The sequence below is a fragment of the Phyllobates terribilis genome, unplaced genomic scaffold (assembly GCF_046119375.1).
Source record: "Phyllobates terribilis strain yellow unplaced genomic scaffold, ASM4611937v1 Scaffold_1__5_contigs__length_1240528914, whole genome shotgun sequence".
In the NCBI taxonomy this organism is placed as follows: Eukaryota; Metazoa; Chordata; class Amphibia; order Anura; family Dendrobatidae; genus Phyllobates; species Phyllobates terribilis.
The window spans coordinates 221,964,968-221,977,738 of record NW_027362761.1 but is presented as its reverse complement, the minus strand read 5'-3'; the positions used below and the strand labels follow the sequence as shown (position 1 = coordinate 221,977,738).

General features: G+C 42.7%; 1 protein-coding gene across 1 annotated transcript in view; it reads right to left on the bottom strand.

Moving 5' to 3' along the window:
* The window catches only part of LOC141207235 (glutathione S-transferase theta-1-like), a 95,058-nt gene extending 83,417 nt beyond the window's left edge, over positions 1–11,641 (bottom strand). The window contains exons 1-3 of the mRNA XM_073664435.1: positions 11,520–11,641; positions 11,275–11,425; positions 4,892–5,068 (exon numbers count right to left, since the gene is read on the bottom strand). Coding sequence (XP_073520536.1) covers positions 4,892–5,068; positions 11,275–11,425; positions 11,520–11,641 — 450 coding nt within the window. The remainder of the gene's footprint in view (positions 1–4,891; positions 5,069–11,274; positions 11,426–11,519) is intronic.
* Between the last annotated feature and the right edge of the window lie 1,130 nt (positions 11,642–12,771).

Sequence of the window (12,771 nt, the reverse complement as noted above, 5' to 3'; positions counted from 1 at the left end):
ACGCGGAAACATCATCTGACCTCACCCAAGAGTTATCCTCGGGTCCGAAACCTTTCCAGGCCACAAGATACTGCAAACTACCTCTATACCGTCTAGAGTCAAGGATGCGAGAAATTTCATATTCCCCGTCCTCCACCACTGGAGGAACAGAGGCAGAGGCGTCACCATCCGACACAACAGCTTTTTTTAACAGAGAGACATGAAAGACCGGATTAATTCTCCAGGAGGTAGGAACCTCCAACCTAACAGCAGATTGGTTGACAACCTGAAGCACCTTAAAGGGCCCTACAAACTTGGGACCCAATTTCTTAGAAGGAATCCTCAACCGCAGATTCCTAGAGGACAACCAAACCATGTCACCAACAGCGAACAAAACCTCCTGTCGTTTCCTATCAAAGTAGTCTTTAGATTTTCTGTTGGCCTCCTGAAGATTACCACGCACATCCGTCCAAACTCTTTCCAAATCACCGGAAAAATTCTCCTCCTCAGGCACGGCAGATCCCAACTTGGAGAACGACCCAAACGACGGATGTCTCCCAGAACAACAAAAAAAAGGCGAACAACCAGCAGAAGAAGATGTATGATTGTTCAGAGCAAATTCGGCAAGTGGCAGAAACTCAGACCACCCCTCTTGATTGTCTGCCACAAAACAACGCAAGAACTGCTCAACATCCTGGTTTTTCCTTTCTGTCTGGCCATTAGATTCAGGATGATATCCGGACGAAAACGACAAATGAATTCCCAACCTGTCACAAAACGCACGCCAAAAACGAGCCACGAACTGAGGACCCCTATCAGAAACAATGTCAGTAGGAACGCCATGAAGTCTGACAATTTCCTTGACAAAGGCCTTAGCGAGAGTTTTAGCGCAGGGCAGTTTGACGAAGGGAACCAAGTGACACATCTTGCTAAAACGGTCCACGACCACCCAGATGACAGTAAAACCCTCAGAGGGGGGAAGGTCAGTTATAAAGTCCATAGCCAAATGTGTCCAAGGAGCACTGGGGACCTCCAAAGGACAAAGTAACCCCGCAGCAGGAGTATGTGAGGACTTAGATCTAGCACATATAGTACATTGGCGCACCCACTTAATGACTTCCTTCTGCCATCCAGGCCACCAAAAACTGCGACCCACCAGTCTCTTGGTCTCAGAGATTCCGGGATGACCTGCCAACCGAGATTCGTGACACTCAACAAACAAATCTCTGCTAAAGGTCCCAGGCACAAACAACCTCCCATGAGGAGTGTTAGATGGGGCATTCTCCTGAGCTTTAAGAATCTCATCTTCCAAAACGGAGTCTAAAGCAGCTATCACAACACCTTCTTGTAAAATGTTTTCCTCTTTCTCAGCACCGACTATGGGAGAAAAACTGCGAGACAAGGCATCCGCCTTAACATTCTTAGTACCAGGGATGTAAGTAACGGAGAAATTAAACCGCGAGAAAAACAGTGCCCACCTAGCCTGACGGGCATTCAGGCGCTTGGCAGCATCAAGATATATCAGATTTTTATGATCCGTAAGAACCTGAACGGGAAATTCCGCACCTTCCAAGAAGTGGCGCCAGTGTTCAAATGCGAGTTTAATAGCCAATAATTCCCGATTACCAATATCGTAATTCAATTCAGTCTCCGAAAATTTTTTTGAAAAAAAGGCACAGGGATGTAATCCATCCCCGTTATCCTGAGACAATACTGCGCCAACCCCCACAGAGGAAGCATCAACCTCAACCAAAAACGGCCTAGTAACATCAGGCTGCATAAGGATGGGAGCAGAGGTGAACCTCTCCTTGAGATACACAAAAGCTTCAGTGGCCTCAGAAGACCACTGAACCGCATCAGCACCTTTCCTGGTGAGATCAGTCAGAGGTTTGACAATACTAGAAAATTTTTTTATGAATTTTCTATAGTAATTGGCGAAACCCAAAAACCTCTGTATCGATTTCAAACCAATAGGCCTAGGCCATTCCTGCACAGCCTGAACCTTAACCGGATCCATCTCAAAACCTTTGCTGGAGATAATGTAGCCCAAAAAACTAATTCTCTGTACAGCGAACTCACATTTCTCCAGCTTAGCAAAAAGCGAATTGTCCATTAATAACTGTAATACCTCACGCACGCTCCGCCAATGAGACTCCAGATCTGGCGAATAAATCAAAATGTCATCCAAATACACAACCACATTTTTACCGATCAAAGGTCTAAGGATGTCATTAATCAGATTCTGAAAAAATGCAGGAGCATTAGTAAGACCAAAAGGCATAACCAGATTCTCAAAATGACCCACAGGAGTGTTAAAAGCAGTCTTCCATTCATCACCCTCCTTCATGCGCAACAGATTGTATGCCCCCTTAAGGTCAATTTTCGAGAACCACTTGGCCCCCAATAACTGGTTAAACAGATCAGGAATCAATGGCAGTGGGTAAGGATTGCGTACCGTAATTTTGTTAATCTCACGAAAATCCAGACAAGGACGTAAACCGCCGTCCTTTTTTTTTACAAAAAAAAATCCAACCGCCACAGGAGACTTAGAGGGCCTAATGTGACCGGCGGCCAAACTTGTCTGTATGTATTCCTCCAAAGCCTTCCTCTCAGGAATAGTAAGGTTAAATAAACGACTTTTAGGAAGAATCGCTCCAGGGACAAATTCAATAGAACAATCATAGTCTCTATGGGGAGCCAAAACCTGCGATTCTTTCTCAGAAAAAACTCTCCAAAAATCCTGAATAGGAACAGGCAATTCTCCCCTATCCAAAGCTGCAATACGCCCGTTACAACACTTGTCATAACATTTATGGCTCCAGGATTTAATTTCACTGGTAGACCAATCCAGTACAGGATTGTGAAATTTTAACCAGGGCAAACCCAATATTACTGGAGAAGGCAAGTTATTCAACACTACCAAATCCAATTTCTCATGGTGAACACCATTAATAGTGAGAGGAAATTCACTGACCTTGAGAGTAATATTCTTCAAAGGGGAGCCATCCACAGAAACCACAGCAATGGGGGATGATAAAGGTTCAGGTTTTAAATTGAGTTTTTCCACGAATCCCCCATCAATTACATTCAGTGTAGACCCGCAATCAACAAACACCCGAAATTCCATTAATTTTTCCTGAGCAATCGTGGAAGCAGCTAAAAATATACCCTTGGAATTTAAACAGGCAATACGGGCGTGACTGACTATTTTTTTTTCTTTCTTCATACGAAGCTCACAGCCTTTAATCAAATGACCAGATTTTCCGCAATAGAAACACAAGCCTTCCGAAAAACGACGGTCTTTTTCTTGAGAGCGAGGTGCCACCGATCCAATCTCCATCGGTTCACCACTGTTAGTACACACATTATCATAACCAGAAACTGACATAGCAGAGGATTTGCTCTCATTAACCCTAGCACGCAGTCTTCTATCCACCCGTATAGCTAATTGCATAGCCTGTTGCAAATCCTCAGGTGTAGGATAAGCAATTAGCAGGTCTTTAACCCTTTCACCGAGCCCAGCAAGAAATAGACTTTTCAGAGCAGAATCGTTCCACCCTGTTTGAGTGGACCAACGACGAAAATGAGTACAATATTTTTCCACATTACCTGATCCTTGTTTTAAACGTCTCAACTCAGTCTCAGCTGATGCCACACGGTCAGGATCATCATATAATAATCCTAAAGCAGAAAAAAAACTATCCACTGATCTGAAGCATGTATCACTAGGTTGCAAAGAAAAGGCCCACTCCTGAGGCTCTTTGCGCAAAAGTGACATTATGAACCCTACGCGCTGGGATTCATCCCCAGAGGACTTGGGTCTCAAACGAAAATACAATAAGCAAGCATTTTTAAATGAAAAAAATTCTCGATGTTCACCAAAAAATAAATCCGGCAAACATACCTTAGGCTCCAAGAAATATGCTCCAGGACAGTTACTCACGTGCTGACGGAGCTCGGCCACTTCCAGAGAGAGTCCCTGCAGGTGTTTAGCCAAATCCTGAACCGACACCATGATGGAACAAAAAAAAAAAAATCTTTCCTTAGAGAATTTGCAGGCTGGACTTACTGTTATGTTCTGCTACCAAAGCTAAGGAAAGAGAGGAGATCTGTCCCTACTATAGGACTCAGCTGAATCCCTACGATGTAACAGGGAACCTGATCCTGCGATCAGACCTGCTAAAGTCCTAATCTAGTCTGTACGGAGACCTATAGATGTGGGGAGGGAATCCCTACAAGTACTAAGGACTGGGAGGAATATGGGACACCTCCTAACAGAAATAGTAGCAGACAGACGAACAAACAAAATAGATAGAACATAGAGGTCAGTAGACCAAGCAAACTAACAGAGCTAGATACAGCGCACAGGCTAGCTAGAAAGTAGATATACAATGAAGTCCAGCAAAGCCAGAAGGGCGGAGCAGGATTAAATAGGCCAACAAGGTCATGTGACCAGCAAAGGAAAAAAAACCTTTTGTGGCTTACCCTCCTTGTGGAGTGTGTCAATGACTGCCTTCTGGACATCTGTCAAGTCAGCAGTCTTCACCATGATTGTGGAGCCTACTGAAACAGACTAAGTGACCTTTTTAAACGCTTAGGAAGCCTTTGCATGTGTGTTTTTGCTAATTATTCTAATTTACTGAGATAATGACTGTTGTGTTTTCATTGACTGTAATCTATAATCATCAACATTGACAGAAATAAACACTTGAAATAGATCACTCTGTTTGTAATGACTCTATATAATATATGAGTTGCACTTTTTGTATTGTAGAACTGAAATAAATTAACTTTTTGATGATATTCTAATTTTGTGATGTATGTGGAGGGTTGCTGAAAAATCTGACGTAACAAGTGCTACACAAAAAACTGTGGGTAATATATTCAGTAATATGGCATTCTGTGCTCTTACCTGCATGATATCCACAAGAGCCATAAGATCTGCCAGTGACATTTCATCTCCGGCCACAAATGGTCTTTCCTGCAAGAATTTCTTCTCAAATTGTTCTATGAGGTCTTGAAATTCAGCAAGGACATTGTCCATTTTTTCTGGTGCAGCTTCTTGATCCATACTAACCGGAGTCATACACTAAGTTAAAATTACATTTGAAGTTATTTAATAAGTTGCACACCAAAAAGACATTCGTCCAAATATTCAATGCACTTTGTGAACCTAACCTAAATATTTTAGTAAATAGTGACAGCTTTTTATCACTTTAAAAGGATTGTAAGGTCTAAAAAGTCACACTCTGTGTGACAATAGCCTTCTGAATCCTTACAGTCCACGCACTTTGCACTGTGAGAAATCACTTTTCTCTGCCCTGGGAACAATGGTCAAGTATGCAATATGCATACTCCTGGGCAGAACCTGTCTAATGGGCACGGCCTCACTCAATACACTTGTATTGGAAAGGCCTCACCCTCTAGACAGGCCCATCCTCTTTATGTGGAGTGACCTCACTCAGTACACTAGTATTGAGTGAGGCTGCGCCCACTGGATGGGTTCTGGCCCGAAGTATGCATATCGCATACCTGACAGCCTTTCCCAGTGCAGAGAACGGTGAATCCTCGCGGTGCACCGTGACTGCAGACTTTTCATTTTAGATTTTAGACCGGACAACTTCTTTAAGTTTAAGACTATTTTCCTACAGTTAATGTGCTGTACAAAGGCTACAATATACAGTATGCCTGCAAAATTTATAGTTAATAATTTGTCCCTATACCCTCCTTAATGTCCATCCAGGCTTTGAAAGGTTAGTCTTCACAGTTAGCAGTTTTGTCGTATTTCAAATGGTGTAGTCCAACTCACAAAATTCAAAAAATATTCATCCAATAAAACCTCCACCTCCCACAAATATTTTGATAAAAGATATACTATTTTTTTTTTACTATATATGATTATCGGATGTTTCTTTAACTCCCATAAATTTAGATGGAGCAGTTTCAAATAAACTTCTCCTTGCCATAAATATTCTGCTGGGGGGAATGGGAGATGCACATGGGGGGAGGGGAGAGATGAGAGATGCACATGGGGGAGGGGAGAGATGAGAGATCCACATGGGGGGGAGGGGAGAGATGAGAGATGCACATGGGGGAGGGGAGAGATGAGAGATCCACATTGGGGGGAGGGGAGAGATGAGAGATGCACATGGGGGAGGGGAGAGATGAGAGATCCACATGGGGGGGAGGGGAGAGATGAGAGATGCACATGGGGGGAGGGGAGAGATGAGAGATGCACATGGGGGGAGGGGAGAGATGAGAGATGCACATGGGAGGGAGGGGAGAGATGAGAGATGCACGGGGGGGTGAGAGATGCACGGGGGGTGAGAGATGCACGGGGGGATGAGAGATGCACCGGGGGTGGATGAGAGATGCACGGGGGGGTGAGAGATGCACGGGGGGATGAGAGATGCACGGGGGGTGGATGAGAGATGCACGGGGGGGTGAGAGATGCACGGGGGGTGGATGAGAGATGCACGGGGGGTGGATGAGAGATGCACGGGGGGGATGAGAGATGCACGGAGGGGGATGAGAGATGCACGGGGGTGAGCTGCACATGGGGGGGTGAGAGATGCACATGGGGGGGTTATGTTTACATAACTTTGTTGCCTTATGAAGGGCGGGGGGGGCCCCCAAAAATTTCTTGCACAGGGGCCCACTACAGTCTGTGTCCGCCCCTGGGATGAAGTAAATGCAGCTGAACAGCAGCTGTCAGGACAGCTGCCCTGTCCTGCTACAGGGCGTGATGGGGCCTCAGTGATGCGGCTCCTGGCACAGCACATTATGTGGGGCTCCTGGCGGGGACCTGGTCTACACTATATGATAAGTATGCACTAAACTCCAAATCCCTCCATTACCCCGCCCCCATATGACCAAAGCCCCGCCCACCCCACCCCCTCCTTGCTGGGCCATGGAAAAATGATCTTGCTTCAAGCCGGTGCAAAAAAGGTTGGGGACCACTGCTTTAAACGATATTCATCCTTTTGATTCCAAAGCACAACAAGGAAACCACATTAAACTGATAGAGTCATACTGTGTTGCACTCACAGGTACTTATTACATTGCTGGAAAGATTAAAATGTAACCTGATTATATGGAAATGCAAATTAGGTGCCTTACCCTCCAGAAATAAAAGATGTGTATCTGTATTTGCAGAACGCCAAGCTAAGCATGGAATGTGCTGAATCATAGATACCAGAAATGCTAATTATTTTTATAGGTCATATTAGAAATGTGAATATTAAATGTTATCATTACATTTACTTGTGTTCAAATATAGCTAGAATGACTTTATTTAAAGAGACCCTGACATCAAGATCAGGTATGATAAACTAAAGGTATGGGCAGAAAGTGCTGTTATAGATATAGGTACCTTCACTATAGCTATTCGCAGCCTGGTTGTTCTTTAATCATTATAAGAAGTTTGGGTGCATTAAGCGGTTTTTTCATCAGGGCGCGCCTGTGGAGCGGGACTCTGGGTAAAGTATTCAGCTCTGCCTATGCCCCTCAGCTGCCTCAGGTGTTCGTATCTTCATACTGTTTAAAATTTTGTGCCAGCGCCGTCCTAGCCACGGGGGTGCTTGCGCAGATTGATCAGGTTGCAGACTTCAGTAAAATGGTGGCGTGTTGGTGCATGTGCACATAGACCTCCTGGCAGTCTTCAGGAAAATGGCGATGGTGGTGGCGCATGCGCAGATCCTGATGATAGTTTCTCTTTAAGGTTAATTCCATAAGTATATTTCCGGAAATTTGGAGAAACATGTTTGGCCTTGTTTATATTCCATTATAGATATATGTCCAATATACCTCTGATGGAAGGCTGAAATATACAGTTATATGAAAAAGTTTGGGCACCCCTATTAATCTTAAGCTTAATGTTTTCTTAAAATTGGTGTTTTTGCAACAGCTATTTCAGTTTGATATATGTAATAACTGTTGGACACAGTGATGTTTCTGCCTTGAAATGAGGTTTATTGTACTAACAGAAAATGTGCAATCTGCATTCAAACAAAATTTGACAGGTGCATAAGTATGGGCACCCTTTCTTGTTTTAAATACTCCTACCTACTTTTTACTGACTTACTAAAGCACTTTTTTTGTTTTTGTAACCTCATTGAGCTTTGAACTTCATAGCCTGGTGTATGCAATCATGAGAAAAGCTACTTAAAATGGCCACTTGCAAGTTGTTCTCCTGTTTGAATCTCCTCTGAAGAGTGGCATCATGGGCTCCTCAAAACAACTGTCAAATGATCTGAAAACAAAGATTATTCAACATAGTTGTTAAGGGGAAGGATACAAAAAGCTGTCTCAGAGATTTAACCTGTCAGTTTCCACTGTGAGGAACATAGTAAGGAAATGAAAGAACACAGGGACAGTTCTTGTTAAGGCCAGAAGTGGCAGGCCAAGAAAAACATCAGAAAAGCAGAGAAGAAGAATGGTGAGATCAGTCAAGGACAATCCTCAGACCACCTCCAGAGAGCTGCAGCATCAACTTGCTGCAGATGGTGTCACTGTGCATCGGTCAACTATACAACGCACTTTGCACAAGGAGAAGCTGTATGGGAGAGTGATGCGAAAGAAGCCGTTTCTGCAAGCACGCCACAAACAGAGTCGGCTGAGGCATGCAAAAGCACATTTGGAGAAGCCAATTTCTTTTTGGAAGAAGGTCCTGTGGACTGATGAAACCAAGATTGAGTTGTTTGGTCATACAAAAAGGCGTTATGCATGGCGTCAAAAAAACACAGCATTCTAAGAAAAACCCTTGCTACCCACAGTAAAATTTGGTGGAGGTTCCATCATGCTTTGGGGCTGTGTGGCCAATGCCGGCACCGGGAATCTTGTTAATGTTGAGGGACGCATGGATTCCACTCAGTATCAGCAGATTCTTGACAATAATGTTCAAGAATCAGTGATAAAGTTGAAGTTATGCAGGGGATGGATCTTTCAGCAAGACAATGATCCAAAATACCGCTCCAAATCTACTCAGGCATTCATGCAGAGGAACAATTACAATGTTCTGGAATGGCCATCCCAGTCCCCAGACCTGAATATCATTGAACATCTGTGGGATCATTTGAAGAGGGCTGTCCATGCTCGGCGACCATCAAACTTAACTGAACTGGAATTGTTTTGTAAAGAGGAATGGTCAAAAATACCTTCATCCAGGATCCAGGAACTCATTAAAAGCTACAGGAAGCGACTAGAGGCTGTTATTTTTGCAAAAGGAGGATCTACTAAATATTAATGTCACTTTTCTGGTGAGGTGCCCATACTTATGCACCTGTCAAATTTTGTTTGAATGAAGATTGCACATTTTCTGTTAGTACAATAAACCTCATTTCAAGGCAGAAACATTACTGTGTCCAACAATTATTACATATATCAAACTGAAATAGCTGTTGCAAAAACACCAATTTTAAGAAAACATTAAGCTTAAGATTAATAGGGGTGCCCAAACTTTTTCATATAACTGTATGTCAATATACAGGCAGACAGTGGCCTACACAATGACCTGGCTGGCACACATCAGTATAGGAAAGTTCAGCAGGCTACACGTCCCTATAAAGTAAAAATACTTAAAACCAAAGTATACTTACACATACTGACCCAGCATTTGCCAAAGTGACTTGGTGCATAAAGACAGGGCAGGCTCTAGCACCCATCGAACTCGGGCAGATGCTGGGATCCATTGTGCCCGGGGGTAGGGCTTAATCATCTCTGTACACACTGCATGTATGGAGAGAGCTCAGGAGCTGAGCCTGTTACATACAACACATGTGCTGGCTGTGATGTACAGCAGGAAAATGAGTTTAAATGCTGTGATTTGAGCTAGCTCTTAGCATACTAGTTTAATCCCTTAGATACCATTGACCAGAATACAAAACTAACTGCTGCCATGGGAAATGTCTATTGTGATGGCAGTAATTAAAAGGATTGTCTCATCTTTATTAATGGGCAAAATTGCAAATTGCTTGTGATAACAAGCAAGTTAGAATTTTTCACTTTTTAAAAATAATCTCTTTTCTCACGAATGGGGGGATTTTTAATTCTATTGTGCACAGTTTGTTGTCTAGATTACCGACCACCCTGCAGTCTCAGAGCGGCCAGTTATGTAGGAAAGGAGTATGTGCCATTTGCAGACTCTATACTTTAGAATGTGTAAGTGCTGTACTGGATTGCTGGATCTGGCAATCTTCGGTGCCATCAACAGGACCTGCATCACCAAGCTCAATAATGGGGCCAGATCATGTGATGAATGAATGTGAATTTCGGTCACCTCTCCACTGACCGCAGCACAAGTCAGTGCCTCATTCTTGAGATGAATGCATTAGTAAGACTAGCATCTATTATATATCTATGGCATAATCTATGGATATGCCATAAAAGTACAAATTGGGAATAATCCTACAGTGATCAAATACATGGCAAAGTAAGACAAAGACATACCATCATAAAAGATATGGCATAAGTGCAAAATCTAAGCATAAAACTCCAGATGCTCAGACATTTATACAGAACCAACAACGGAGACAATGTTAAAATATGAAGACGCAATGATTTATGGGTGGCAGTAAAAGCTAGCTCTAGGCAGATATATGCTCACAGTTAATCAGTTTTGTATAGCAGAAGGACAAGACTGGGTCAAACAGAATATGCAGATGTATCCCATAGCTGTGAAATGTTTGGAAGGTTGAAAACATTTTTCATTAACCTATTAAGGAATGATCCAACTTGGTATATAAGGACCAAAGATTTTTTTCTTTGATTTCTAAACATTTTTTTCAGTTGTGATAGCTCACTTTTCTTTTTATTTTAAACATAATGTATTATTATGTATGACAGTATTTTACTGCTGCATCTGTAAGGGCATAGCTACATGTAAGATATTGGGCCAATAACTCTTATGATTTGACAGTCAACCCCAGAATTTCCATTATTGTGGAATGGAGAGAAAAAATATTTACCATCACCGTCACCCAAAGTCAATACAGGAGATCAACATGGCATTATAAAATAATAATCTAAAATACTAATATTTTATAAAATTGTCAAACAAGGACAGCTTTATTCTGTGGGGTTACTTTTAATATAGTGATAATAGGGGTTAATGCTTTTTCACCCCAGTGCAAAATGTGCAAAAGGGCACCTCTCTTACCATATGTGACTTATAATCCTTGTGTCTTCTTATATAACAGAAGAGCCTTTGGGTCCAGAGAAGTCTTCTACCTTTGTACCCTCTACAGCTACGCTCCTGGTTCTAGAAGAGATTCTACATATATTGCACTGAGAACTTACCTTCACCCAGAAGACTCTACAGCCATACGGACGTGTGTTGTTGTGATGCCATACAAGATATTCAGCCACATGTGCACGTTTCTGAAGGTCAGATGGGTACCAGTGATCTGGAATATTATATTTTTGTAACAGGTAACATAGGATAGCGGTACTAGAAATAAATATACAATTGTGAAGAATGAACAAGTGCAGTTAAAGTAGAAGAAAATAAAAGATAGAATTAATGCAAAAGAGTTCACATCCACCTCTCAACAAGTGTGAAGTTTCCATCTTTTAGGACTGGAACTTTCTGCAATGGATTTACTTTTTTAAACTCTTCAGTGAGATTATCACCTGCAAAAACACATGTAAAAATACAGTAAGTCATGTTAAAATGATTAAAACATTAGGTCATATGGGCCTCACATTCTATAACAAGTCAGTTACTGTACATATACAATCGGTATGAGCACCACTGTAGATACATCCCTTATACTGCATTCAGGGTCAGGGTAATACACTACTTTTAAGATTAATTCAGTGCAATGCTAGTGAATGTGGGCTTACTGTGCCATGGGCCAGGCTTAACTTGAAGGGGCGTGACTACCAGGTATTTGCTAGATTGTGAGGATAGGCTTTGCCACCGGTAGTCACCAGGTACCACTCTATGGCAGTCCCCGGGTCTGCAGCAGCTGAACGGAAGGTAAGGTTCATGGGTACAAGGTACAGAGAGGCAAGACAGAGGTGTAATCTGATGGTCCAAGGTAGGGGCAGACAGCACAGGATCAGTAAACGTGGTCGAGGTCAGGAGCAGAGAGGTCAGGTTGGACCGATAAATGGGTCAATAATCGGCAGCGGAATACAGAAGAATGCATGAACAGGTTTCAGTATAGGAACCAACATCCCAGTGGGGAGTGGTAGGAGGAGTAGCCTAACAAAGGCCCTGCTAGCACGGAATATGCCAGAGAAGCTAATCTCTGTAGGACCCAGCAGGGTTAAATTCCTGCAGAGACAGACACAAATGAATGCTAAAGCTAAATGAATGCCATGCAGATGAGGCAATGCTGCAAAAAGCAGACTAGCGGGTCGGCCAGATGCAGGGAAAAACTGAGAGATTGCTGAGGAGGCATACGATTTACTACCATGACAATCAACCATTGACTTCTTTACTTTCTTTTGCTTAGCTAGAGTCAGCTGATTTTCCTTGTCATCCTTCTGCACATTGTGTAACCTATCAGAACCCAGATGGAAGCTCCAGTTATCCAACGAACAATAACAGGGCTCTTACCCTTGAGGTACCAGGTCCCATATGTGACTACTAACTCTTAGGCCATGTTAAAATGCCTGTATTGTGGTCAATATTTTACATCAGAATTAGTAAGCCAAGACCACGAGTGGGTGAAAAATGCAGAATTGATGCACTTGTTTTTATACTTTTCCTCTGATTGTTCAACTCCTGGTTTTGGCTTTCAAATTCTGATATAAAATACTGATCAAATACTGAAAGTGTGGACATGG